At 36.3% G+C, this 27,930-nt stretch overlaps 1 protein-coding gene, 1 long non-coding RNA gene and 1 pseudogene across 2 annotated transcripts; all 3 read left to right on the forward strand.

The window, feature by feature from the left end:
• Positions 1 to 1,088: 1,088 nt before the first annotated feature.
• LOC134326894 (tripartite motif-containing protein 16-like) lies at positions 1,089 to 7,204 on the forward strand (the record flags this gene model as incomplete). Its single annotated transcript, XM_063009013.1, has 6 exons — positions 1,089 to 1,667; positions 1,786 to 1,881; positions 2,675 to 2,908; positions 3,816 to 3,975; positions 4,298 to 4,357; positions 6,681 to 7,204. Coding segments are annotated over exons 1-6 (1,653 nt in total), but the record flags the coding sequence as incomplete, so codon positions are not given.
• An 8,675-nt stretch (positions 7,205 to 15,879) lies between these two features.
• LOC134325947 (uncharacterized) lies at positions 15,880 to 20,698 on the forward strand. Its single transcript, XR_010014422.1, has 4 exons — positions 15,880 to 16,102; positions 19,540 to 19,593; positions 19,855 to 19,966; positions 20,165 to 20,698. It is a non-coding gene; the product is annotated as an uncharacterized LOC134325947 (long non-coding RNA).
• A 263-nt stretch (positions 20,699 to 20,961) lies between these two features.
• LOC134326226 (zinc finger protein 271-like) lies at positions 20,962 to 27,662 on the forward strand (annotated as a pseudogene).
• Positions 27,663 to 27,930: the final 268 nt, after the last annotated feature.

The raw sequence follows: 27,930 nt of genomic DNA on the forward strand, positions 1-27,930 counted from the left end.
GGCATGGTCGGTTGCCGGATAGATGCAGTGTTTTATGTTTACCTTTATTTTTATCGTCTCGTTTGTTTTTTTTCATGGTGACGTAGCTCTGGTAGTAAAAGTCGATGTAGTTTTCAAGTTTTTCCAGTTTGTTGAGATGTATAGTCCAAAATTCAGTACATAATCAGCAAAGAAAGTGCTATTTCTTTGAGAAGTTGGTTCACGCACAGTTCTCACGACAGAATGTTCACAGCATCATCCTTTTCCTAGCTCCTTCAAGCTAGCTCTGTTTTCGTTCAAATAAGAACATAACTGTTTGGAAACTGCTTTTTGTAGTATCTTAGAGACAAAAGGAAGGTTTGAAATTGGCCTATAATTAGATAAAACATGTGGATTAAGATTTAATCAGGGGTTTAATAACAGCACTTTTAAACAATTTAGGTATGTATCCAAGGCTAAGGGATTAATTAATTAATGTAAGCAGGGGCTCTACAATAGCTGGGAGTGAATCTTTAAGTAAACGAGTTGGAACAGGAATCTTATACACTTCCAGTGTAGAGTGCCGCCACGTTCTAATTTTCGTGCTACATGTACCACCCACTACACTTAAATTACAGAAACAAACCCTACAGTATGGGTACAGTAAAAAAAGAATTAAAAGTAAAAAAAAAAAACATACTTTTTCCATATAACCAAGGATGTTGTAGTTAACTAGTCACTTATTCTAGTTACTACAACCACATTATAAAAGTCCTACAGCATGGGTACAGTAACAAATCATAAAATGTACTACAGTATAGGTACAGTAATAATAAAATATAGAAGATTAACAACCATTAAAAAAGTTTTGATAAGACGAAGTGTGTAGTAGTTAACTAGTCACCTGTACTAGTTACTACAACCACAATACAAATTAAAAGTCCTACAGCATGAGTACAAGGTAAACAAAAAATTAAAAAAATGAACAAAAATCTAGGAATGCAAATTTTGGTAAGACGAAGGTTGTAGCAGTTAACTAGTGACTTACAATACTTACTGCAAAATCGAAAGTCTGAGCCGCTGTAAATAACTTGCTGTGTTTACTGATGTTTCTGTTTACTTGTAGAAAAATGGCAGAGTCAAAAAATTCAGTAGCCCAGGATGAGTTCAGCTGTTCAGTCTGTCTGGAAACCCTGAAGGATCCAGTAACTACACACTGTGGACACAGTTTCTGTATGGTGTGTATTAATAACTGTTGGGATCAGGAGGATGATAAGGGAACATACAGCTGTCCACAGTGTAGGAAAACCTTCACTCCAAGACCTGAAGTGAGTAAAAACATTATTCTGACTGGAGTTGTGGAGAACCTAAAGAAGAGAAAATTCCAAGATCCACTTCCTACTGGACCTGAAGATGTGGAGTGTGATTCCTGCACTAGGAAAAAATACAAAGCTGTTAAAACCTGCCTGGTGTGTTTGGCCTCTTTCTGTGAAACTCACCTTCAGCCTCATTATGAATCTTCTGCTTTTAAGAATCACAAGCTGGTTAAAGCCTCCAGACGACTCCAGGAGCAGATCTGCTCTCAGCATAATAAACTGCTAGAGGTTTACTGTTGTACTGATCAGCAGTGTATCTGCGTGTTGTGTACCATGGATGATCATAAAGGACATATTACAATATCAGCTGCAGCAAAAAGAACTGAGAAACAGGTAAAAAAAATTATTAAGCTCTCTTTAACAAGTAACAACTCATTTTCATTTACACTGAGGTTGTTTATGTGGTGCTCGTACATAATACAAGTAAATTCTGAATTGTTATTCTGTGTAGAAGCAGCTGCTGGAGATCCAGAGAAAATTCCAGGAGAAAATCCAGAACAGAGAGAAGGAACTTTGTGAGCTGATAAACGCTGTGGAGTCTCACAAGGTAAGTTTTATAAACAAAAAGCTCTCAGGATCAGTCCGACTCTCCTCCATTAAACCAATCTCCATTAAAAATGAGATATTTTATATCTCAGGTAACTTTGTAAGTGATGGAGCATTTTTGGTCATGAATTTTTAAAAAATCTTTAAAATCTGCATGGTTATTTAGTGATTGATGCTGTACAGCAATTCTGAGGTTGTGCTAATAATTATAAGGGTGATAAGATCAGATTAGGACTGGGCCACCCAAGAAGATTATTGATTGTTGCTTTGGATCAAGCTGCTTCAACAAATTACTGTATAAGATTTCTGGTAAAGACTTGAGAAGATCACTACATTGAATTTCCCAGTCCTGGCCAGTCTGCTGTTTCCTGATACTCCAGCACATTTTACAGTATATATGGTGTTTTATGTTTTGTAAGATTTAATCCACACATAATTTTGAATTAAGGACATACAGAAGCAGGTGTGTTGTATCGAAGATCTGTGAGGAAATATAACATGCTGATAAATGCAGGTAAAACTAAAGTGATGATGAACACTGAAGAAGTGCTGGAGTTTAAGGTAAAGGTTAGAAGACTGGAACTCTTTCTTATATTTGGGAAGTAGAGTATCAAATACTGCATCATGTGGACATAATGATGATGGAAACATTTTCAAGGGTATGAAAAATCAAGCCATTTAGCACCATCACCAAGCTATGAGTGATGAAAGTCTGGCCAGTAGCTACATATGAATGTGAAGGATGGACAAATATCTGATTTAGAAATGTTTCCTCTTTCTGAATCTTCTAACAGTGTTCTGCACAGACAGCAGTGAAGAACATTGAGAGGATCTGTACAGAACTAATCAACTCCGTTAACAGAAGATGCTCTAAGCTAAAAGATCTGATCAGAGATCAAGAGACAGCCGAAGTAAGTCAAGCTAAAAAACACCTGAAACACGTGGAGCAGGAGATTGTAGAGCTGAAGAGGAAAGATGCTGAACTGGAACAGCTTTCACACACAAAGGATCCCGTCCATTTCCTCCAGGTAACAGCACTAAAAATAATTATATTATTGCTGCACCAGTCCAAGTAATAAAATACAGTGGTACTTTGTAAGTTGACGTCCTCTAAATTCAAAATCTTTAAAAGCCTTTTGTTGAGAAATTTGTTTCCTTAAACTCGATTATTGTTAGCATTCATTCAGACATGTTGGGGAGAGCCGGAAAGGCAACTGAAATCACATCACAAGGAAAGCATCCTCTTCTGTCTTCCCAGAGGTCTCCTTTTTATAGGCGTCTACCCCTGGTGGTAGCTTTGCACATCTTCATGCATCTTCCATAAATCTGTAACACAGGGAAAACCCCTCTACACAAAACATATTATGACTAGGGATGTAACGATACACTCTACCCACGATACGATACGATTCACGAAACTGGGTTCACGATACGATTTTTTCCGATTTTTTTAAACAAAATAAAATTGAAGACAAGTTATGACAAAGTTTCCTTTTATTACTTCTATTTAAAATAAAATACTGGATTTGTGCTTATATTTAATTTATCTACATAATGATGTCATTTTATTTCCGAGGTAGGTACAAACTATACATAATAATGCTGCACATTTCCCTTTTTGTGTAAAAAAAATATAGCGGCAGCGCCCTCTGCTGTTTAAAGTGAATATCGATTCATCTTAAATGAATAACCGATTCAAATCGTGGCACACGCGCACCGATTTTTAACTGTCTTCCGGTGCATCGTTACATCCCTAATTATGACCCATAAAGTCGTAACACTCGGGGTTCTGAGAAAATGTGAGAATCAGAATCAGCTTTTTACTGTTAATGTTATTTGGAGAAACATCAGTCTGTGCTTCATGTCTGTCGTCCATCATTTGTGCTTCTTCATCATCTTGTTAATTCTTTGTGAACAATATCTGTCTTTTTGTAGAATTTTCAGTCTGTCTCGGCTCCTGCTGGATCTGCAGAATCAGCCACCATCACAATCAGTCCTTTCCTCTCATTTGATGATGTTACAAAGTCTGTATCTCAGCTGAGAGAGAAAGTAGAAGAATTCTGGAAAGAGCAGTGTGAGAAGATACCAGATGAAGGTGAATTCAAGCCCTCAGTGTTCCATTGTCTCCAAAATGTTTCGCTACTCAAACATCAAACAAAACAATCAAATCAACCAACATGAACATTTTACACCTACAGTAACAACATCATTCATTTACTCATTAACCCAGTACTGGTCATGGTCCAGGGTAGAATGAAATACACTCATACTTGGTCAGTTACTCAGACTTAAGGTAACTTTAGACAAACACTGGGAGAACATGCCAAACTTCTTACTGGCTGTACCTGCAACAATTTCTGGTGTATATATTTATTTACTGTGATTAGTGAATATACGTACTGTTACTGTTTCTGCAGTGAAGAAAGTCCGAATTATTTCACCTCCTGAACCTGAAATCAGAGAAGATTTTCTACAATGTAAGTTTCTCACAAGCACACAAACATACACAGTGCAGTGAAAAAGTATTTGCACTCCCCAGTTATCTGTATTTTTACATATTTGTCTAGGGATGTAACGATACACCAAAACACAGTTAAAAATCGATGCATTTTTGCCACGATTTAAATCGGTAATTCATATTAAATGAATTGATATTCAAATAAAACAGCAAAGGGCACTTGCGCTAGCCACTTTGCCTGGTTGCCAAATCAGGCTTTATTTAAAATGGGTGACAATTCAAAGGTTGCGATGGTGATTTATGCCTGACTTGGCAACCCAGTCACTACACAGTTCTAGGAAAAAGGCGACCGCGGGTGAAGATGTGGAACTTGAGGATGCCCCCTCCTCTTTCTAATCAGAAGTGTGGCAGCATTTTGGTCTCCTCAAGACAATGGACAAAATAAAACAACCGGATACTGAACTACACAAATAGCAAAACGAACATGATATACATATAAAGCTCCGGTCACCCCGCGTAAGCGAAAATCATTCACAAAAGCGCAAACCAAGCTGGCAAGCGCGTTTAGTGCGAGAGCATAAGAGATTATGAGGTGCATTGGCATTTTCATGGCAAAAGATATGAGACCATTTTCAGTAACTGAAAATGAGGGATTTCGATTGCTGGTTAACACACTGGAGCCTAAATACTGCATTCCATCGTGCCCGCACTTTAGCCATAATGTAATGGCATCACTTTACAGCACTTTACCAAGCTTGGAGGGAGCACAGGCAAAACCTTAATTTATTCATTTGTGGTTACTTTTTTGTTTGTATTATTTATTAATTTATTTAATGTGGGATTTGTTTTAAAATTTTGTTTGTTTTTTTACACAATGTGAAATGTGAGGGGAAATGTGCAGCATTGTTTTGATTGTTTTTTATTTAGATAAATAAAAGATGAGGACATGTACAGTATTCTATTTTATTTTTTAAAGAGAAATGACAAAATGAAACTTTGTCATAATTTGTCTCTTATTTCATTTTGTTTAATAAAAATCGGGAAATTGCATCGTGGGCAGAGTGTATCATTACATCTCTGTATTTGTCACACTTCAGAGGTCATGAAGTTAAAACAAGTAAAACAATCATTTAAACTGATGTCTGTATATTTTTGATCCAAGGGAGTCTCAATCATTCAGTCACAGAAACCACTGAAACACACACACACACGTTTACACAGACACATCCACTCACACACATGCTTAAACACACACTTTTACACACACTTACACTTACACATTATTAGACACACACACACTCATATGTGTGTACACAAGCACACACTCAAATACACACACACTTAAACACACACAATTCAAAGAGCTTTATTAGCATGACTGTGTGTGTGTTTGTTGTTGGATTATGTGTTGCTGGTGTGTGTCTGTGTACTGTTTGTGAATGTGTCGTGTTTGTGGGTTGTTCTTCTATGTCGGTGTACTGTTTGTGTACTGTTTATGTATGTTTGTGTAGTGTTTGTGTGTATGTGTAGTTTGTGTAATGTATGTGTGTTTGTGTGCTTGAGTAGTATTTGTGTGCGTAGTGTTTGTGTTCGTGTAGTGTTTGCGTGATTGTGTGTTTGATTAGTATTTGTGTGTATGTGTAGTGTCTGTGTGTATGTGTAGGGTTTGTATGCGTTTGTATAGTGTTCGTGTGTGTTTGTGTGATCGTGTAGTGTCTGTGTGTAAGTGTAGGTTTTGTATTTGTTTGTGTAGTGTTTGTGTGTGTTTGTGTGATTGTGTAGTGTCTGTGTGTACGTGTAGGGTTTGTATGTGTTTGTGTAGTGTTTGTGTGTGTTTGTGTGATTGTGTAGTGTCTGTGTGTACGTGTAGGGTTTGTATTTGTTTGTGTAGTGTTTGTGTGTGTTTGTGTGATCGTGTAGTGTCTGTGTGTACGTGTAGGTTTTGTATTTGTTTGTGTAGTGTGCGTAGTGTATGTGTGTATGTGTAGCATTCGTGTGTGTTTGTGTGCTTGAGTAGTATTTGTGTGTGTACTGTTTGTGTAGCGTTTGCATGATTGTGTAACATTCATGTGTTTGAGTAGTATTTGAGTAGTCTGTGTGTTTATGCAGTGTTTGTGTAATGTATATGTGTGTTTGTAGTGTTTGCATGTGTTTGTGTACTGTTTGTGTATGTGTGTAGTGTTTGTGTAGCATTTGTGTGTGTTTGTGCAGTGTATCTGTATGCCTGTTCAGTGACTTCACACTCTCACATGCACACACTTGGACATACACACACTGTACACATACACACACACTCTCTCTCTCTTCTATGGTAATTGGTTTATTTTGTGTTTCCTCTCCAGATGTTTGTCGGTTCACACTGGATCCAAACACAGTAAATAAAAACCTCCGTCTGTCTGAGGAGAACAAAGTGGTGACCTACAGTAGAACATTACAGTCGTATCCTGATCATCCAGATAGATTTGATTTTTGGCCTCAGGTTGTGTGTAGAGAGAGTGTGAGTGGATGCTGTTACTGGGAGTTTGAGTGGAGTGGGAATAATTGGGTTTGTATAGCAGTGTCATATAAAAGCATCAGCAGGAAGGGAGATGGTGATGAGTGTGTGTTTGGACAGAATGATCAGTCCTGGAGTTTGTTCTGTTCTCCATCCAGTTTTTCATTCTGGTACAATAACAAAAAGACTAAAATTCCCATAATTCTGAGTTCTTCTAGAATAGGAGTGTATGTGGATTATGAAGCAGGAACTCTGTCCTTCTACAGCGTCTCTGATACAATGAAGCTCCTCCACAGAGTTCAGACCACGTTTACTCAGCCCCTCTACCCGGGGTTTTGGGTTTATTCAGGATCAAAAGTGAAACTGTCAGATTTAACAAATTAAATGTCAAAATTACATGAAAGTGTAACATTAAACTGTTTGAGTGATTTTAGAATCTGAGGCAGTGATACATTTATGAAGTTTTTTTTTTTCAATTTATTAACCACCATTTATTCAGTGCTGTGAAAAATTATTTCTTAAATATTTATCATATAAATGGATTCAGATATTAAAACTAAATTAAATAAAAGACAAACTGAATATTTTAAAAACATGAAAGAGAAAATTTGTGTACATTACAAAATGGTAAATGTGATCATTTTCACCTCAAACTATGTTCTTCCAAAGTCTTTTTTAAGATTCTAAAATTTATTATAAAAATGATCATTTTCCTTTTGAACCACAGGTTGGTCATTTCAGCAGTAGCGAGCGCTTATGACCAGTAATAACAGAGAGACGTTTGGTGTTTCTAGGCTGTTTAGTACATTAAGCCACATGAGGTGTTTTAGACTCTCCTGGAGAAGCTGATTCTCACCTGATTTCTCCTGAGCTGTATAACACAAGTTTAAAAGTGAAACCAGCACATGGTGAGGAATAATACAGCACAACTTAGATATGTGTGGATGGTTTCAGAGGGGATTTGATTCTTTTACAGAAATAGTTATTTGTATTGTGGTATGTTCATTCAGCTTTCATCAGTTTATCTGTGCTCATTCAGCCTACAGCAGTTTAGACATGCCCACTTATCCACCAATTTGCCTCCATGATGAGCCTGTATAGAGAGAGAGATTTGATTTTTAAAATTACATTTTATTACAACATAATGTTTATTTTCTCCAGAAGAAATATTTCACTTTATACCTTACAAATGTGGTATGTTTGAGAACAACCCAGGCTTTCATCCAATGACTGTTTCTTAATTCTTTTAGCAAGACCACCGCTACAGGGTCTGTATTATTACATTATGAATTGAGTTACAATAATATTTGAGTAACCATTTTATTGTTTTCATTTTTATTTGTACTTTTATTTCAGGTTCATCATTTTCTTCCTCTGTTTTATTCCCCTTAATTTATTTTATCCATTTAAACGATATTTTTTTTTTATTTTTATTATTTTTTTTTTTTATTGTCTTTTAATTTCCATTTTATTTTTCATTTTTACTTTTTTTTCCTGTAAGTCAGTGCATGCCTGTGTGGGTAAAAATCTGTGTGTAAATTCATATAAAACGTCTTTTAGCTGTTGATTTTTGCTCCTTATATTATAATCTTATGGCTGGGTTCAGAAATAGGGGTTGGTTCAGGATCTGGTTCCTTTCTTTTGAAGTAAAAACAGTAAAATCCATCAAATCTTTAATGACCTTTTTTACCCACCGCCATCAGACTCTACAACGAGTCTCTTTACAGTCGAGGCAGCCAGATCTAATGTTGCTGGACTGATTAGGGCTGTTTTTCCTTGATCGTAAACCACTTATTCACTGAAGTCACTGTATTTTCTAAACCCCAAATTTGCTGTCACATTTTGTTATTGTCATTATTATTATTGTTATTAATAATCTAGTGATAGTAATGGTAATAATGTTGATAACAGTGGTGATAATGCTAATAATAAATGTGTATGTTGATACTTTATTGATACAGTATACTGTTTTTACTCCATATTTGTATATAGCGGTGCCCCTGTATATTCGTCCCTTACTGTTTTTGTTCTATATTCTATGGTAGTGCAATATGTGTAGAGTTCTGTGTAGAGTTCTGGGTTTTACTGCTGTAACAAAACAATTTCCATCAGGATTAATAAAGTATCTCAGAGTCAGAGTCAGAGTCAGAGAGGTTTTATTGTCATTTCAGCTACATACAAGTACATATTGAAACGAAACAGCGTTCCTCTAGGATCACGGTGTAACACAGTACAAAAAGTGCAAGACAATACAAAACAGTGTAAATACAACAATAAATACAAAAAATCCTATAATAAATAACTACAAAAGATATTCCTAATTATCCCTAATCTAAACAAGTAATTAGAAGACAGGACTAAAGACAAGTGTTAGTACATGATGGTGAATAGATGGTACAATGGTCCATGAGGTAGTGACATGTTGTACATTAGCAGCGTAAAACGGCAATGCCGATAAGGTGCTTAAAAATTAAATAAGGTGCAAAAATGCGAGTAAGGTGCAGAAATTAAAGAAACTTGTGCATAGTAACTTGTGCATAGTAACATAGTAACAGACAATAGCATAGTTTAGTGTGTGGCAGCAGAAAAATTTCTGGAGGAAATTGTTACAGTACTGAATTGAGGAGTCTGATTGCTTGAGGGATAAAACTGTTACACAGTCTGGTTGTGTTAGTCCGGATGCTGCGGTATCGTCTCCCAGACGGGAGCAGAGTAAAAAGTCCATGTGATGGATGGGTTGGGTCGTCCACAATGCTGAGAGCTTTGCGGATGCAGCGGGTGTTAAAAATGTCCGTGAGAGATGGAAGAGCGACCCCGATGATCTTTTCAGCTGTCCTCACTACTCGCTGGAGAGTTTTGCGGTCCGACGCAGTACAATTTCCGAACCAGACAGTGATGCAGCTACTCAGGATGCTCTCGATTGTTCCTCTGTAGAACGTAGTGAGAATGGGGGGTGGCAGATGAGCTTTCCTCAGTCTTCTCAAAAAGTAGAGACGCTGCTGGGCTTTCTTGGTGATGGAACTGGTGTTGAGGGTCCAGGTGAGATTCTCCTCCAGATGAACACCAAGAAATTTGGTGCTCTTGACGATCTCAACAGATGAGCCGTCGATGTGCAGTGGGGAGTGGTCCCTTAGTGTCTTTCTAAAGTCAATGACCATCTCTTTGGTTTTATCCACATTCAGAGACAGGTTGTTGACTTGGCACCAGTCCGTTAGATGTTGTACCTCCTCTCTGTACGCTGACTCATCGTTGTTGCTGATGAGTCCCACCACAGTTGTGTCGTCTGCAAACTTAACAATGGAATTCGAGCTGTGCATTGCTGTACAGTCGTGCGTAAGCAGAGTAAACAGCAGTGGACTGAGCACACAGCCTTGGGGAGCGCCGGTGCTCAGGGTGGTGGTGCTGGAGGTGTTCTTACCGATACGGACGGACTGAGGTCTCTCAGTCAAGAAATCCAGGATCCAGTTGCAGAGAGAGGTGTTCAGGCCCAGCGTGCTCAGCTTTCCAATTAGATGCTGAGGAATGATGGTGTTGAATGCTGAGCTAAAGTCTATGAACAGCATCCTGACGTAAGTGTTCTTTCTGTCCAGGTGTGTAGAAGCCAGGTGGAGTGTAGTGGATATGGCGTCGTCCGTTGAGCGGTTAGGACGGTACGCAAACTGCAGTGGGTCCATGGTGGGAGGCAGTAGGGTCTTAATATGCCTCATGACTAGTTTCTCGAAGCACTTCGTGATGATAGGCGTGAGTGCTACGGGACGATAGTCATTGAAGCATGACACAGATGACTTCTTTGGCACGGGTACGATGGTGGTCGTCTTGAGGCACGTTGGAACGATGGCGCTGCTCAGGGAGATGTTGAAGATGTCCGTGAATACATCTGCCAGCTGGTCTGCACATCCTTTGAGCACTCGGCCAGGAATGTTGTCTGGTCCAGAAGCTTTCCGTGGGTTGACTCTGTGCAGAGTTCTCCTCACGTCCGCTGTGGTGAGACGAAGCACCTGGTCATCACAAGGTGGGATCATCTTCCTCGCCAACATGTTGTTCTGCGCCTCAAACCGAGCATAGAAGTCATTCAGCGCATCTGGAAGGGAGGCATCACTGTCACAGACGGGTGGAGTCGTCCTGTAGTTGGTGATGGCCTGGATGCCCTGCCACAAGCGCCGTGTGTCACCGCTGTTCTGGAAGTGGCTGTGGATGTTCTGGCCGTGTGCGCGCTTTGCTTCTCGGATCGCCCGGGACAGTCTCGCTCTCGCTGTTCTCAGAGCCGGCTGGTCACCTGCTTTAAAAGCGGAGTCTCGGGCCCTCAGCAGTGCACGCACCTCTGGAGTCATCCACGGCTTCTGGTTGGGTCTGGAAGTGATGGTTCTAGTGGTAGTGACGTCCTCAATGCATTTGCTGATGTAGCAGGTCACTGAAGTCGTGTACTCCTCTAGATCAGTGTAATCGCCGTATGTTGCAGCCTCCCTAAACATGTCCCAGTCAGTGCACTCAAAACAGTCCTGAAGAGCAGAGATGGATCCTTCTGGCCAGGTTTTCACCTGTTTCTGTACAGGTCTGGAGCGCCTGACGAGTGCTCTGTATGCTGGAATTAGCATTACAGAGATGTGGTCTGAGTATCCGAGGTGGGGGCGGGGCTCCGCCCGGTACGCACCGGCAATGTTCGTGTAAACATTATCCAGCGTGTTCGCTCCTCTCGTAGCAAAGTCCACATGCTGATGGAATTTAGGGAGAACAGACTTGAGATTTGCATGATTAAAATCCCCAGCGATAATAAACAGTCCGTCTGGATGAATGTTCTGCAGTTCGCTGATGGCTCTGTAAAGTTCGCTTAATGCTTCCTTCGCGTTCGCGCTGGGCGGAAGATACACCGCGACAATAAGCACGCTGGTGAATTCCCGTGGTAAATAAAAAGGTCTGCATCTAACAATAGCAAATTCCACCATCGGAGAACAGTACGCCACAACAAGCACAGAGTCCTTGCACCATTCGGTGTTAATGTAAACACAAACGCCTCCTCCTCGTGTTTTACCGGACTGAGCTGCATTTCTATCGGCGCGATACGATGCTAGCCCGTCTAGCTGAATGGCACTGTCTGGAATGTTGTCGCTAAGCCATGTTTCAGTGAAAATTAAAACACAACAGTCTCTGTACTCACATTGGGTAGTTCGCTGAAGTCTGATACAGTCCAGTTTATTCTCCAGAGAGCATGCATTTGCGAGGAATAACGATGGTAGAGCCGGCCGGCTTGGGTTAGCTTTTAGCCTAGCACGGACCCCGGCTCGCTTTCCACGCTTCTGCTTCCTCGAGCACCGCTTGCGGCGCCCCCTCCCCCGGTCACCTGCTTCAGGTAACACCGAGGACTGCAGGCCTGGTTCGCGAAGTAGGCCGAGTTCATACAGCGTTCGCTGCAGATCATCTTGCAGGTTGGTTTCTGACTGTTTTCTCAATTGTAGCAGTGTCTGGCGGTTGTAAACTAAGTCAAAAGTGGTTTCCATACGTTTATAAACAAAACTGTCCTAAACAAACTTACAAACTTTTCCTGAAAACAACGAAAAAAACACCGTTTTCGACCCCAGAGCGGCCGCTGCGTGTTAACGCGCCGCCAACGCGCCGCCATCTTGGCCATCTATCTATCTATCTATCTATCTATCTATCTATCTATCTATCTATCTATCTATCTATCTATCTATCTATCTATCTATCTATCTATCTATCTATCATCTATCCATCCATCTATCATCTATCCATCCATCCATCCATCTATCTATCTATATCATATATTTTTTTAAACAATTTTCCAAAAGTGCCACAAAAGGGTGACATCACAAGTATTTTTTTCTATGGTCACAAGATTATGGGGTTAGTAACGACCCACGGTTTAGTAATCCATACACACACAGTTGTAAATCTGTACCCTCAGTTTAGCAAAACTGTACTCACAGATTTGTAAATCGTACCCTCAGATTTTAAATCCGACGGCGGTCACGCTATTGTCACTAACAGTTTTATCTAAACCCTGTTTTACGGTAATACAGTTGTGAAGAGTTGAAGAAGGTAAATCATCTCTTTATAGTTTAATATACAAAACCTACAGAGTTCTGATGCATAAAAATGTACCAGAAAGAAAAGTTATAACCTTTATATAGATCTAAAAAGACCTTTTCTGGTATAAAAAAAAATCTCTGTATTGTAGCGTCACCGCTAGGGGGCCGCCACGGGCTTTACCCAGAAGCCCTTGCGGCTATGCTGTCCGTGCTCACCGTGGCCATGTATCCCAGTGTTGGGGATGGGGTGGCTGCGGTGAGGGCTGGATAGGCAGCATTTATGTTTGTCTGTTGTATGAATGAGTGTCTGTCCTAAATCACTGAGTGAACGGGCAGGGGCAGCTCACTCGCGGCACCGACGCTCTCCTTCCTACTCGCTGGCACCACAGTATTTTTAAAAAACACTTTCTTACCTAGTCGTTACACTTCCTTTTATTTATATAATTTCACAACATAAGGACATAACACAGTAAAATTATGCACATTTTAACATTCCATTATTTATTTATTTATTTTAGCTTCAATACAACACGAGGCCGGCCAGAAAAATACAAAATAAAAGTAAGAGAGAGTTAAAGGTTCTTCTGTATAAAGTGTTTGTGTGGTTTTGTAGGCAGCAGTGAGAGACTTTTCTTGTACATGGTGAAGAAAAGGTTGAATTCAGATGATTTGTTGTGGTGTTTTTGTACTAAATGCAGGTGAAAGAGGTAGAACAGAGAAAGTAAAACTTTTAAAGTGAAGTTTAAAATGTTGTACAGACATTGCCATCTAGTAATGCTAGAAATAAATTACAGCCTGTTGCTTGCAGATTTGAGACATTATTATTATTTTATTTTTAGAGAGTGTTTATGGCTCTTCTGTCCCAAGTGTTTTTGTAACCCCAGGAAAAAATTTACTGTGAAGTTTTACAGTAAAACAGTTTGACCATGAGTACAATTGTGAACTCTCATGCTACCATCACGTTCATGGCCACCTCTTTCAGTGTTTAATAATATTGACTGTAAAGTTTACAATTCAACTGTAAACATGATATTGTTGAATTGTAAAATTCAGTCAACTTACAGTTTACAGTTCAACTAAGAATAGTTCATAGTCACCTCTTCTAATGTTTGATGTTTACAGTAATTTACAGTTTAACTATGTCATATAGGTAAATGACAAGATACAAATATCAAGACAATAATAATGTATATAATATTTATGTATTATTTAAAGGAGGTATGTGAATGAAGGGTGTAAATGTATGTGTGTAAGGGTAAGTTAATTACATGACATGAAAAACATGTCAAAAAGACATTATTTACATCTAAAAAATTAGATGATTAATAAAAAAAGAATACAGCACAGATTTACATATTTATAATATTACAAAAATACAAATAACCTCATGCAGACAGGACAAATATTACATTACATCAATATTACATCAGACAGATGACTTTATAACCTTTTATTCTGCCTGTTCTGAACAAACCTCTCTTCTACACACATCATGTCAGACATCATGTCAGTCTGGACATCTGGGCATGCGCACATGCGCACTGGATTTGAGACCGTTATTTCAACCAAGCGTCTCGAGCTTCGCGTCAGGTGAACCGCGGAAATACAAATTTAGTGTCAGTTTCAGTGATTTAATTCTCAAAAACGAGTCTGTTAAAGTCCGCGCTGTGTATCTGCTTAAAGATAAAGTTCCTGCTACATGTGTTATTGAGTCAGAACTTATTAAAGGACAAGAATCTGACGACGGAAAATCTCATCAACGGTTAAACTGTTTATCTGGAAAGTGAGAAATGGATAAAAAGACGTTGGTGAAGCGGCGCGCGCTAAACTCCTGAAGTTCGATGGTAAGTCATTAACTTAAACAGTTTATAATAATACACAATAATATATTTACTATGCCTGAAATGTTATTAAAAATAAATGGCCATTTTAGAAAGCCGAAGATAACACAGGTCTCAGGATTCTCTGTCTTCAAATTAGTTACTTGGGACGTTAGCTAAACCATTAGCATTAACAGTCTGTTATCTGACGGTAGTTGATTGTGCTCTTTTTAAATGTGTAGTAATACTTGTAACACGTTAAGACTGGTACAATTACTTAGTTTATAGTGTTGTTACAGTGCTAAACTGCACTATAATAAACCTATCACTTTTTATAATTCTAAGTGTGCAGATAATATAAATGCTTTTAATATTTCCTACAAGACAATTCACCTTTTATGTCTTATTTATACACGTCTTAATTAAAAGTGAACGTTAACCTGCAAGTTGCTCCTAAAATAGTGGAGGTCCAGCATTTTCTTTGGAATGATGGGTGATATGTGTGCTTTAAATTATTGCTGTGAAACTGGGGCAGTTGATCAAAGTTTATATGATTTATTCAGGAAATGTCTATTAACACACATTTCAGGTTTTCCTACTCTTTCCCTACTCCCTATAAAACTTGTGCACCACCTAAGCTCAAGCCCAGTGACCACAACACGTAAGCCCACCAACAACCCAGGGAAAACCCTGCATTTGTGCTACTGTGTTTAAGCTATTGTAGCATTCTGTTAACTACAGATTTTAAATATGAAATTAAAAACAGTATTTTTATTCCAGGAAAATGACCACATGTCAAGGAGGGCTGCTGAGGTTGATAGAGTCTCAGTGTCCAACAGAGAAGACCCGGGTATTGTAGATAACAGTATCTGCCTACATTTACATCAGCACATAAGGATGGGTTTTTCATATTCTTGTTCATGATAGTAGCAGCACGTTTTAGTACATTGCTTTACAACCACATCCACAGAATGTTACTGTTTTTGTAGATAACTCAGATAACTACATATAATTGAGTTGCCATGGTGATGGTGGACGCTGGCGCATTTGGCTGCCGCTACCGTTACCGTATTTTACCGTATTTTATTGTATTTTTATCGTTTTTCGTTTTCATCTTTTTACACACCTTGTGGATCTATTTCTTTTATGTTACTTTTGATACTTTTATTTGTGCTTTTGATACTTTTTGTTCTTTCTACTGTACATCGCGTCTGCGGCCGGTGGTGAACGGTGGATGAGTTTTCCTGGGATCGGCACGATGTTGAACTATTCCGTTGACCAGCTGAGGAAGTTCAACAACTGCACTACTCCATCGTGTATTTCAGTCATCAAACAGCTTGGACTCCTTCGCCGGCCTCGTTATATTCACAGGGGCTCCCGGAGAAAGCTTGTTTATCTTCGAAACGGTAACGCTATTCCATCCTTCTGGTCAGCCGTGCGCACTGTCGCTCCGCAAACACGTCATCAGAGCGCTGCTGCCTTGCACACCAGTAGCGGTGTAGTCTCCATGACAACGCTGTCCACGGAGTGGGATGGGAAACGCGGAGTGGACTTAGCAAATCTCCGTTCTCTTCCTCGTTCCTCACAGCCAACTACACAACAATACCACTTGAAAATGGCATTGCTTAATGTTCGTTCACTCAACACAAAAAGTACTGTACTTAGTGAATTTATATCTGACAGTGAACTAGACTTTTTCTGTCTCACTGAAACTTGGCATAAACCCTTGGATTATTTTACGTTAAATCAGACCACGCCAATGGGATACTCGTATATTGATGAACCTCGTATGGAAGGGCGAGGTGGTGGTGTTGCTGCAGTCTATAGGGATGATATTAAAATAACCACTTTGTCTTTTCCTGCTGCTCTTTCTTTTGAACACCTGGCTTTCAAGTTGTCAGGGCCTACTCCTCTGGTCACTGCTGTAGTTTATCGTCCGCCAAAGCCAAACGCTTCCTTTCTCTCTGACTTTTCAGATTTTTTAACCCAGCTTAGTGCCCTCTCATCCTCTGTACTGCTTATGGGTGATTTTAACATCCATATTGATGACAACAACTGTAAATTTGCCAGGGAATTTTTGGAATTGTTACAGTGTTTTAATTTCACACAACATATACATTTTCCAACTCATAAAAAAGGTCATACTCTTGACCTTGTCTGCTCTACTGGTGTCCTAGTTCATCAGCCGTCCAGCCATGACCTTACTGTCTCTGATCATTTGACAATCATCATGGACATTGAGGTCACTAGGCCCATCACTAGAGCTAAACGTAAAATATCCTTCAGGAATCTTCAATATATCTCTCCCTCTGCTTTCTCAGATTCTCTTGTTAAAAAGATGTCTGTCTGTCCTGTACTGTCTAGTAATTCATCTGACCTTGTCGATTACTATAATGACATACTCGCCTCATGTCTTGATGAGCTGGCTCCTTTGAGAACCAAATTTGTTTCATTTAGTCATTCTGCACCATGGTACACAATTGAGCTTCACCAAATGAAATCCCGTAAACGCCAGCTTGAAAGACTTTATAAGAAAACCGGTCTAACAGTACATTATCAGATTTATTCTGATTATCTTCAACATTACAAAGACGCTCTTACGGCAGCCCGATCCACTTACTATTCCGAACTCATACATGCTGGATCAACAAATCCTAAGACTCTCTTTTCCACAATAAATAAACTTCTCAAACCAGTTGACAATACTACCAATTCCTTTACAGTTGACAAGTGTAACTCTTACCTCTCATTTTTTCAAACAAAAGTTGAGAATATCCACAATTTTCTGACAGTTTCCCCTGTCATCTCTGTTTCTCCGCCTATCTCACCTCAATTTATTACCCAGCCTCTGTCTCAGTTCTCACCTGTGTCTCATTTGGACCTATCTGAGATCTTAACAGGGATGCGAAGCTCCACTTGTGTTTTGGATCCTGCTCCATCAAAACTTGTTAAGGGTTGTTTTCCAGTTATCTCATCACTTATCACAGAGATAATCAATTCCTCTCTTAGTTCTGGCTCAGTCCCTCAATCACTCAAATTGGCTGCTGTTACTCCCATACTTAAAAAACCTGGACTTGACTCTAACATTATGAGTAACTTTCGGCCCATTTCCAATCTTCCATTTCTGTCGAAAATACTGGAACGTGTTGTTGCCTCACAGCTCAAAGATCACCTAAATTCCAATAATCTATTTGAATCATTTCAGTCTGGTTTCCGCCCCCAGCACAGCACTGAGTCAGCCCTCCTCAAAGTCACAAATGACCTTCTTCTTTCCTCAGACTCTGGACAAATTAATATTCTCGTCCTCCTTGATCTTACTGCAGCTTTTGACACCATTAATCACTCCATTCTTCTGTCCCGCCTTGAATCCTCTGTCAACATCACTGGTACTGCCCTTTTGTGGTTAAGGTCATATCTCGTAAACAGACAACAGTTTGTTAATATCAACAATTGTAGTTCTGCCATTGCTCCACTGTCCCAAGGCGTTCCCCAAGGCTCAGTGTTAGGTCCCCTTTTGTTTATTCTTTATATGCTCCCCCTTGGTGACATCATACGTCGGCATGGTTTACATTTCCACTGCTATGCTGATGATATTCAGCTTTACATCTCCTCCAAATCCATTAATACTGAACTTCACTCCACTCTGACAAATTGCATCACTGAAATGAAATTGTGGATGAAAGCTAATTTCCTCAAATTAAACTGTGAAAAATCAGATATGATCATCGTAGGTCCTACAACCCTGGCAAAAACCACAAAAAATTTTCAAATTACCATTGATAATGACACTTTGTCTCCGTCTTCTAACATCCGAAATCTTGGTGTAATTTTTGATAGCAACCTCTCTTTTGACCGCCATGTAAATCACATCACCAAAACTGCTTTCTTTCATCTAAAAAACATAGCACGTCTACGTCCATCACTCTCCTTTTCTGCCGCCGAAACCTTGATTCATGCTTTTATTACATCCAGAATTGATTATTGCAATAGCATCCTTTATGGTACATCTAACAAAATCCTAAAAAAACTTCAGTATATCCAGAATTCAGCTGCTCGCCTCCTTACTCATACTCGCTCCCGTGATCATATTACACCTGTTCTACAAAAACTTCATTGGCTTCCCGTTGCTCAACGCATTCAATTCAAAATTCTTCTATTCACTCACAAAGCTCTCCATAATCAGGCCCCATCCTACCTCACCGACCTGCTCCATCAGCACATTCCCTCCCGTAGCCTTCGCTCTTCTGAGGCTAACCTACTGTCCATACCCTCTAGGACCAAGCACCGGACCTGGGGTGACAGGGCCTTTTCCATAGCTGCTCCATCTTTATGGAATGCTCTCCCCAAACACCTACGAGATTGTCCTGACCTGTCCAAATTCAAGTCACTTCTCAAAACTCATCTATTCAATATGGCATTTAACTTGTAACAACACGAAATAAATGCTTTTATTTTTGCTATTCTTTTTAATAGTTTTTATACTTAGATCACGACAGAAATGTGAAGTCCTAGATCCTAAAACTTGTAAAGTTTTCAGTTTCCTGATTGCATGTAAATCTGTCCTGTTTCTGTCTAATTTTAAGAAATTGTTCTATATTTGTTGTTCTCTCTCATAATTTAGCTAATTTTTAATGAACTGTCTTATGCTGCTCTCTTTGTTTTTATCTTAATTATTCTTGATGTTGATGTACTATTTTGATTTTGTACTATGATTTGATTTGTATGGTGTATGTACGTATTTGTTTTGATTATTTGTCTTATGTAAAGCGTCTTTGAGTATCTTGAAAAGCGCTATATAAATAAAATGTATTATTATTATTATTAATAAATCATTTCATTCTAGGACTATGCTGTAAAAGAGAAAATTACAAGGAGGCCTGGATCTCGGAAACTTAAAGTAGGTGCTAATTGATTTTTTAAAAACAGATTGTGTTTAAAATAAATTTGTGTTAAAATATGTAAAACAACTCACTTCTTTACAGTTTTGGTGCTGACAATGTCTTTTCATCCATCCATTCATCTACCTTTGTGCCCGGCTGCATATCTATATATGCTTAAAGCCCTGACTGTTTTCAGCTTCTGTTGGGTGTGTTACTAAATGCTAAACCTTGTACTGATTGCATAGCTGCTGATATTAATTGTTTGATTCTTTTTCTAGTAACTAGTGAATCAGACGGGCCATGCCAATCCATCTTAAGGCAGTCTGAGCTACTAAAATAATGAAATTAAAAAGAGAGAAGATCTGCGTCAGTGCTTTAGTGCAGATGAAGGTAAGTCATGTTTTTCAACATTTAATAACAATTAATGGTAATTAATGATACGCTTACCAAATGTATGCCTTATGATACATCAGATGTAAGACATTGCTGATGAAATATATTAGGGCCCCTGTAGCTTAGAGGTGATGGCGGCAAATGTTTGATTCTTTTTATTTATTTATTTTTTTGATTTTTTTTGCATTTTTAAAGGTGGCCGAACAGATTTTCCCCATGAAGGAGGTCCAGAAAGTGTAACTTCACCAGCAAATTCAACAATGTGGACAAGCTAGGAAAACAAGAGGTGTAATTCATGTCACAATTCACACCCCCACACACACTCAGACATAGGACACATCCAAGCACCCAATACTGCCATAATTAAATGCATAAGGAATGCTTATGAATTAGATTTTTCATTATGTATGTATAGAGTTTATATATAGATTTATACCACAATACATTATTCAGTTATATAATTGTATATATTACTGTATAATAAAATTATATTATTGTATAATTACCATCGTAAAATAAATTATTAAGTGTAATATAATTATGTTATTATATAACAAATACAATATATTACTATTATTTTCTATATTACTATTGTTATATTACATTTAACATTACATTATAGAATGCCAAGTTGGTACATGTGTTATCAGTTTACCATTTAGAAGGAATCCTTACCAGTTGTTTTTGTGCCTGTGTTTGAAATTATACCGTTGCTTAATAAATGGAGTTGTGAGATCTATACATTGTATTATATTGTATTGTATAATTAATGTCAAAGTACAGTAATTACAAAGTAAACTGTGAAGTCCAGGGTAAAACTGTTTACCAAGTTTACAGTGGAACTGTTAAACATCATAGTAAAATAATCAATCAGGTTTACAGTTTTACTATGAAATTGTTTATAGTAGAACTGTGAAATAATTCATGTTTTTACTGTGAAAGTTCATAGTGGAACTGTCAACTAGATTACTATAAAATTTCACAGTAGAACCATGAAGTGGCCAAATTACCATCAAAATTTCAAAGTAGAACTGTAAAATATTTCACAGTTTTACTATGAAATTTCACAGTACATTTTTTCCTGGGTCGTTACAGATAAAAAGTAATCACGTGACTGTACCGCGTTCCCCCCAACACTGTAGCTGAGAGATACAGGGCTAATGGAGATGTTTTACTGCTAAGCTGCTGTTCAACTCCAGTCCAGTTGGTGACGCTGGTGCGTCTTAAGTTGTTCTGCCAACCGCCATTAAACATCATAAGAAGAACAAGAAGCTGCTGTGTTTGTACTGTAGAGCCTCATCTGTAAGTAAAATATGTATTTAATTATAACCCTTATATTTAATTATAACCACATTCTAATTAATAATAAAACTAGAGTTCATAATAAAACATCACTGTGAGGATTTGAGGAGCTTTAACTCCAGTTTTATTTAAACAAACTATTAGCTGCTCCGCTAACTGTTAGCATCACACATGATTCAGTACTGATGAACCGATTCATTGAACCGATGAATCAGTCGATTTTAACGGATTCAGAGTTTATTCATTATTAAATCTAACATTTTGATATAAACATTTTCAGCTTTGTTTACAGTTTTTAATGTTTGATACAAACAGCGAGTTCTTGTAGCTTTGTTTACAGGTTGTTTTACAGGTTTATAGTAAAAGTTAAAAGTATTAGTACAGCACTGTTATTGGGAGTGGATGAGAAACTAGATGTAAAGAACATCAGACTTCATCATTTCACTTTGGGACACAAAACCACTTCCACCAAACTCAAAGGGTTGTTTCCCAGACAGGGATTAAGGCTTATAGTCCAGGACTACATTTAGCTTTAAATAGAGAATCTCCATTCAAAATGCTGTGTAGTCTAGGACTAGGCTTAATCCCTGTCTGTGAAACCAACCCAAAAAGTTCTATTAGAAGTCTTTTCTGTCTGATGCTGCTCAGTCCCACAATAGTTTCAACATTTTCACTCTGTTTACAGCCTCACAGCATTAAAAATAAACAGTTAAACAGTCTGAAAGAGTATTCCTGGATTTCTCTTTAATAGGAATAAAGTACATTTGTCTATCTGTCTGTCTGCCTGTCAGATCTTTTAATAATGCAGTCAGCAGAAGAGGGAGACGTCACCCCCATAGATCTACAAAATGAAGGATTCCAAGAGAAACTAATAAAAAAGGAGGAGGAAGAAGATGGAAGTTATTTCTGTAAGTAAATGTGGAGCAATTTGCCATGTTAGTACAGTACAGTGTGGTTAGTATAGCAGAAATAATAAGAAAATGTGGATAGTGGGATTAGAACCTGTACTGTACCGTACTGTCCTGTGGAGAAGTGCTGATACTTCCAGTCTGGATTAAATCTAAGTAGTATTTATTTGTGGTAACTAAACCCACAACCTTCAGTTTCCTCCAGTTGTTGAGTTTCTTCTTCACATATTGATGAATTTCAGGTGAAGGATCTTTAATCCCTGTGGAACACATCACCTCTGAGGAACACCTCACCCCAGAGGACCAACAGTGTGGAGGTTTCCAGATGAAGCCTGTGAAGAAGGAAGAACCTGAAGATAAAGATGAACTCAGTAAGATATTTTTTATCTTGAGTAAAATAAGATTTGGATTGAATAGACTCAGAGGAACCTGGGATGAAGCATCATACAGTGAAAGCTTGTATTGTGCTCATGCAGATCAGTGTGAGCAGGAAATGATGAATGCAGGATGAATCACGTTACAGGACTTTAGCATCAGATCTCAGTTTAACAATTACTAACAGTATTTATTATTTATAATGTTCTAAATGTATTTGATTATTTATAATGTTCTAAATGTATTTGATTATTTATAATGTTCTAAATGTATTTGATAATCGTAATGTTATAATTGTATATTATTATTTATAATGTTATAAATGTATTTGATTATTTATAATGTTATAAATGTATTTGATTATGTATAATGTTATAAATGTATTTGATTATTTATAATGTTATAAATGTATTTGATTATTTATAATGTTATGAATGTATTTGATTATTTATAATGTTATAAATGTATTTGATTATTTATAATGTTATAAATGTATTTGATTATTTATAATGTTATAAATGTATTTGATTATTTATAATGTTATAAATGTATTTGATTATTTATAATGTTATAAATGTATTTGATTATTTATAATGTTATAAATGTATTTGATTATTTATAATGTTATAAATGTATTTGATTATTTATGTTATAAATGTATTTGATTATTTATAATGTTATAAATGTATTTGATTATTTATAATGTTATAAATGTATTTCATTATTTATAATGTTATAAATGTATTTGATGGTTTATAATGTTGAAATGTATTTGATTATTTATAATGTTATAATTGTATATTATTATTTATAATGTTATAAATGTATTTGATTATTTATAATGTTATAAATGTATTTGATTATTTATAATGTTACAAATATATTTCATTATTTATAATGTTATAAATGTATTTGATTATTTATAACGTTATAAATGTATTTGATTATAATGTTATGAATGTATTTGATTATTTATAATGTTATAAATGTATTTGATTATTTATTATGTTATTAATGTATTTATTATTTATAATGTTATAAATGTATTTGATTATTTATAACGTTATAAATGTATTTGATTATTTATAATGTTATGAATGTATTTGATTATTTATAATGTTATAAATGTATTTGATTATTTATAATGTTATAAATGTATATGATTATTTATAATGTTATAAATGTATTTGATTATTTATTATGTTATTAATGTATTTATTATTTATAATGTTATAAATGTATTTGATTATTTATAACGTTATAAATGTATTTGATTATTTATAATGTTATGAATGTATTTGATTATTTATAATGTTATAAATGTATTTGATTATTTATAATGTTATAAATGTATTTGATTATTTATAATGTTATAAATGTATTTGATTATTTATGTTATAAATGTATTTGATTATTTATAATGTTATAAATGTATTTGATTATTTATAATGTTATAAATGTATTTCATTATTTATAATGTTATAAATGTATTTGATGGTTTATAATGTTGAAATGTATTTGATTATTTATAATGTTATAATTGTATATTATTATTTATAATGTTATAAATGTATTTGATTATTTATAATGTTATAAATGTATTTGATTATTTATAATGTTACAAATATATTTCATTATTTATAATGTTATAAATGTATTTGATTATTTATAACGTTATAAATGTATTTGATTATTTATAATGTTATGAATGTATTTGATTATTTATAATGTTATAAATGTATTTGATTATTTATTATGTTATTAATGTATTTATTATTTATAATGTTATAAATGTATTTGATTATTTATAACGTTATAAATGTATTTGATTATTTATAATGTTATGAATGTATTTGATTATTTATAATGTTATAAATGTACTTGATTATTTATAATGTTATAAATGTATTTGATTATTTATAATGTTATAAATGTATTTGATTATTTATAATGTTATAAATGTATTTGATTATTTATAACGTTATAAATGTATTTGATTATTTATTATGTTATAAATGTATTTATTATTTATAACGTTATAAATGTATTTGATTATTTATAATGTTATGAATGTATTTGATTATTTATAATGTTATAAATGTATTTGATTATTTATAATGTTGTTAATGTATTTGATTATTTATAATGTTATAAATGTATTTGATTATTTATAATGTTGTTAATGTATTTGATTATTTATAATGTTATAAATGTATTTGATTATTTATAATGTTATAAATGTATTTATTATTTATAATGTTATAAATGTATTTGATTATTTATAATGTTATAAATGTATTTGATTATTTATAATGTTATAAATGTATTTGATTATTTATAATGTTATAAATGTATTTGATCATTTATAATGTTATAAATGTATTTATTATTTATAATGTTATAAATGTATTTGATTGTTTATAATGTTATAAATGTATTTGATTATTTATAATGTTATAAATGTATTTGATTATTTATAATGTTATAAATGTATGTGATTATTTATAATGTTATAAATGTATATTATTATTTATAATGTTATAAATGTATTTGATTATTTATGATGTTATAAATGTATTTGATTATTTATAATGTTATAAATGTATTTGATTATTTATGATGTTATAAATGTATTTGATTATTTATAATGTTATAAATGTATTTGATTATTTTCTGCTTCAGAACTGAACAAGGATTTCTGCTGCTCCTCGTGTCCACGTTCCTCTACAACCCAAAATCAGCTCCACAATCACATCAAGAGCTGCAACCATGATAAATATGAGACTCTGGTGAAGATTAAGACTGAACATGAGGATCTGACGCCCACCAGAAGCTCCAGTAATCAGCAAACGTCCTCTGGTACTGTCAGCATTAACACCTCTCTCAGTCCCACACAGGAAGAAGGAAACGTCTGCTCACAGTGTGGGAAGAGCTTCAGGTGCCTGAGTCATCTCAAAATACACCAGCGCATTCACACAGGAGAGAAACCGTATCAGTGCTCGCAGTGTGGGAAGAGTTTTAGTCGTCAGAGTGTTCTCAGAAGGCACAAGCGCATTCACACTGGAGAGAAACCATATCAGTGCTCACAATGTGGGCGGAGTTTTTATACACAGTCTAGTCTCAAAATCCACCAGCGCATTCACACTGGAGAGAAACCGTATCAGTGCTCACAATGTTGGAAGAGTTTTAATATACAGGGTAATCTCAAAATACACCAGCGCATTCACACTGGAGTAAAACCTTATCAGTGCTCACAGTGTGAGAATAGTTTTAACACACAGGAATCTCTCAAAAAACACCAGCGCATTCACACTGGAGAGAAACCGTATAAGTGCTCAGAATGTGGAAAAAGTTTTATTCAACAGATTAATCTCAAAAGACACCAGCGCATTCACACTGGAGAGAAACCATATCAGTGTTCACACTGTGGAAAAAGTTTTATTCAACATATTAATCTCAAAACACACCAGCACATTCACACTGGAGAGAACCCGTATCAGTGCTCACAATGTGGAAAGAGTTTTAATAGACAGAGTGATCTCAAAATACACCAGCGCATTCACATTGGAGAGAAACCGTATCAGTGCTCACAATGTGGAAACAGTTTTATTCAACAGTCATCTCAAAAAACACCAGCGCATTCACACTGGAGAGAAACCGTATCAGTGCTCACAGTGTGGAAAGAGTTTTAATGGACAGAGTGATCTCAAAACACACCAGCGCATTCACACTGGAGATAAACCGTATCAGTGCTCACAGTGTGGGAAGAGTTTTAATCAACAGAGTTCTCTCAAAAGACACCAGCGCATTCACACTGGAGAGAAACCGTTTCAGTGCTCACAGTGTGGGAAGAGTTTTAATGCAAAGAGTGAGCTTAAAATACACTTGCGCATTCACAGTGGAGAGAAACCATATCAGTGCTCACAGTGTGGGAAGAGTTTTAATACACAGAGTAATCTCAAAAAACACCAGCGCATTCACACTGGAAAGAAATCATATCAGTGCTTACAGTGTGGAAAGAGTTTTAATCAACAGGGTAATCTCAAAAAACACCAGCGCATTCACACTGGAGAGAAACCATATCAGTGCTCACAATGTGGAAAGAGTTTTAATCAACAGAGTGCTTTCAGAAGACACCAGCACATTCACACTGGAGAGAAACCGTGTGGAATCAGATACTTACAGAGTCTGTACTAGATTGGAGGAAGTACGCACCGCTTTCAGTACAGAAGTAACAACACCCCTACGTACTACGTCCGCCATCTTACCAACGTCAAGTGGTGACGTAATATCGCCATGGTTACAGACCACCATAGTTACAGACAAGCCCCACTTGCCAAATTTTTGGATATTTATCGTCTTTTTGCGCTAATCATAACGTTATTTAGGGTTGTACACAATAATAACATTTTTATTTTGTTTATCTTACTTAAACTTGTAAACAGAGGATTCCTCCTTCTCCCCTATTTCTTGTTTTTTCTTCCGCTTCGCAGCTGCAGTTGCATTATGGGATACATTATGGGTTGCATACTCGAACATGGCTGCCCAAGAAGTAGGTCATCCGGGTACTTCCCGCGTACCTTTTTATGTATACTGAGTATTCAGACATACTAACCGCTCTCGCGTACTGCTCTCGCGTACTATTGAGTATGTAAGTATGCGATTCTGGACGCAGCTCTCATCAGTGCTCACAGTGTGGGAGGAGTTTTAATCATCAGAGTTTGTGCTGTTAATACAGTTCATGTGGTAAATGTTTACTGTTTGTTTAAGAGTCATTTGGTAACTGATGATGATTCATAGTAACGGTTCACTAAGTGAAGCGATTCGTGCACGAGAATGTAGTGGAGCCTCGTGAAGTTTATTTCATGCCTGTGGATGCATTGTGGGTATGTTTATTTGTTAATAGATGTTTTAATTGATGTTTATTAGGAGTATTAGTTGATTTTGTATTACATGCTTGAATCAGGTTAGCTCCTGATGCATTAAGTTAAATGAATTTGCACATGTTGGCTTATTAGTAATGAAATGCATAACTTGGAATAATATGCATATGGACTTTAAACTTAAATATCATTTGATATTCATGTCTTGATGTGCTGAAGTTTATAAACGTGTTGTTTTTACTTCTTGTAGTTTTACACTACTTCCAGTTTGCCATTAAACAGAGTTGAACTAAACATCTTCTACAGCGTGGTGATTGGTGAAGGAGTTATCTATCTGCCAGTTTATGCAGGGCGTATAAAGGTGGCAGAATAGAGTTAATACACCAGCGCATTCACACTGGAGAGAAATTGACTCAGGTGATCAGATTGTAAAAGGTCTAAGAAAGAAAGAACAGAGTTAGAGAAGCATGTTGGAGAACTAAACATGACATTA

This window comes from Trichomycterus rosablanca, chromosome 14 (assembly GCF_030014385.1).
Source record: "Trichomycterus rosablanca isolate fTriRos1 chromosome 14, fTriRos1.hap1, whole genome shotgun sequence".
Classification (NCBI taxonomy): domain Eukaryota; kingdom Metazoa; phylum Chordata; class Actinopteri; order Siluriformes; family Trichomycteridae; genus Trichomycterus; species Trichomycterus rosablanca.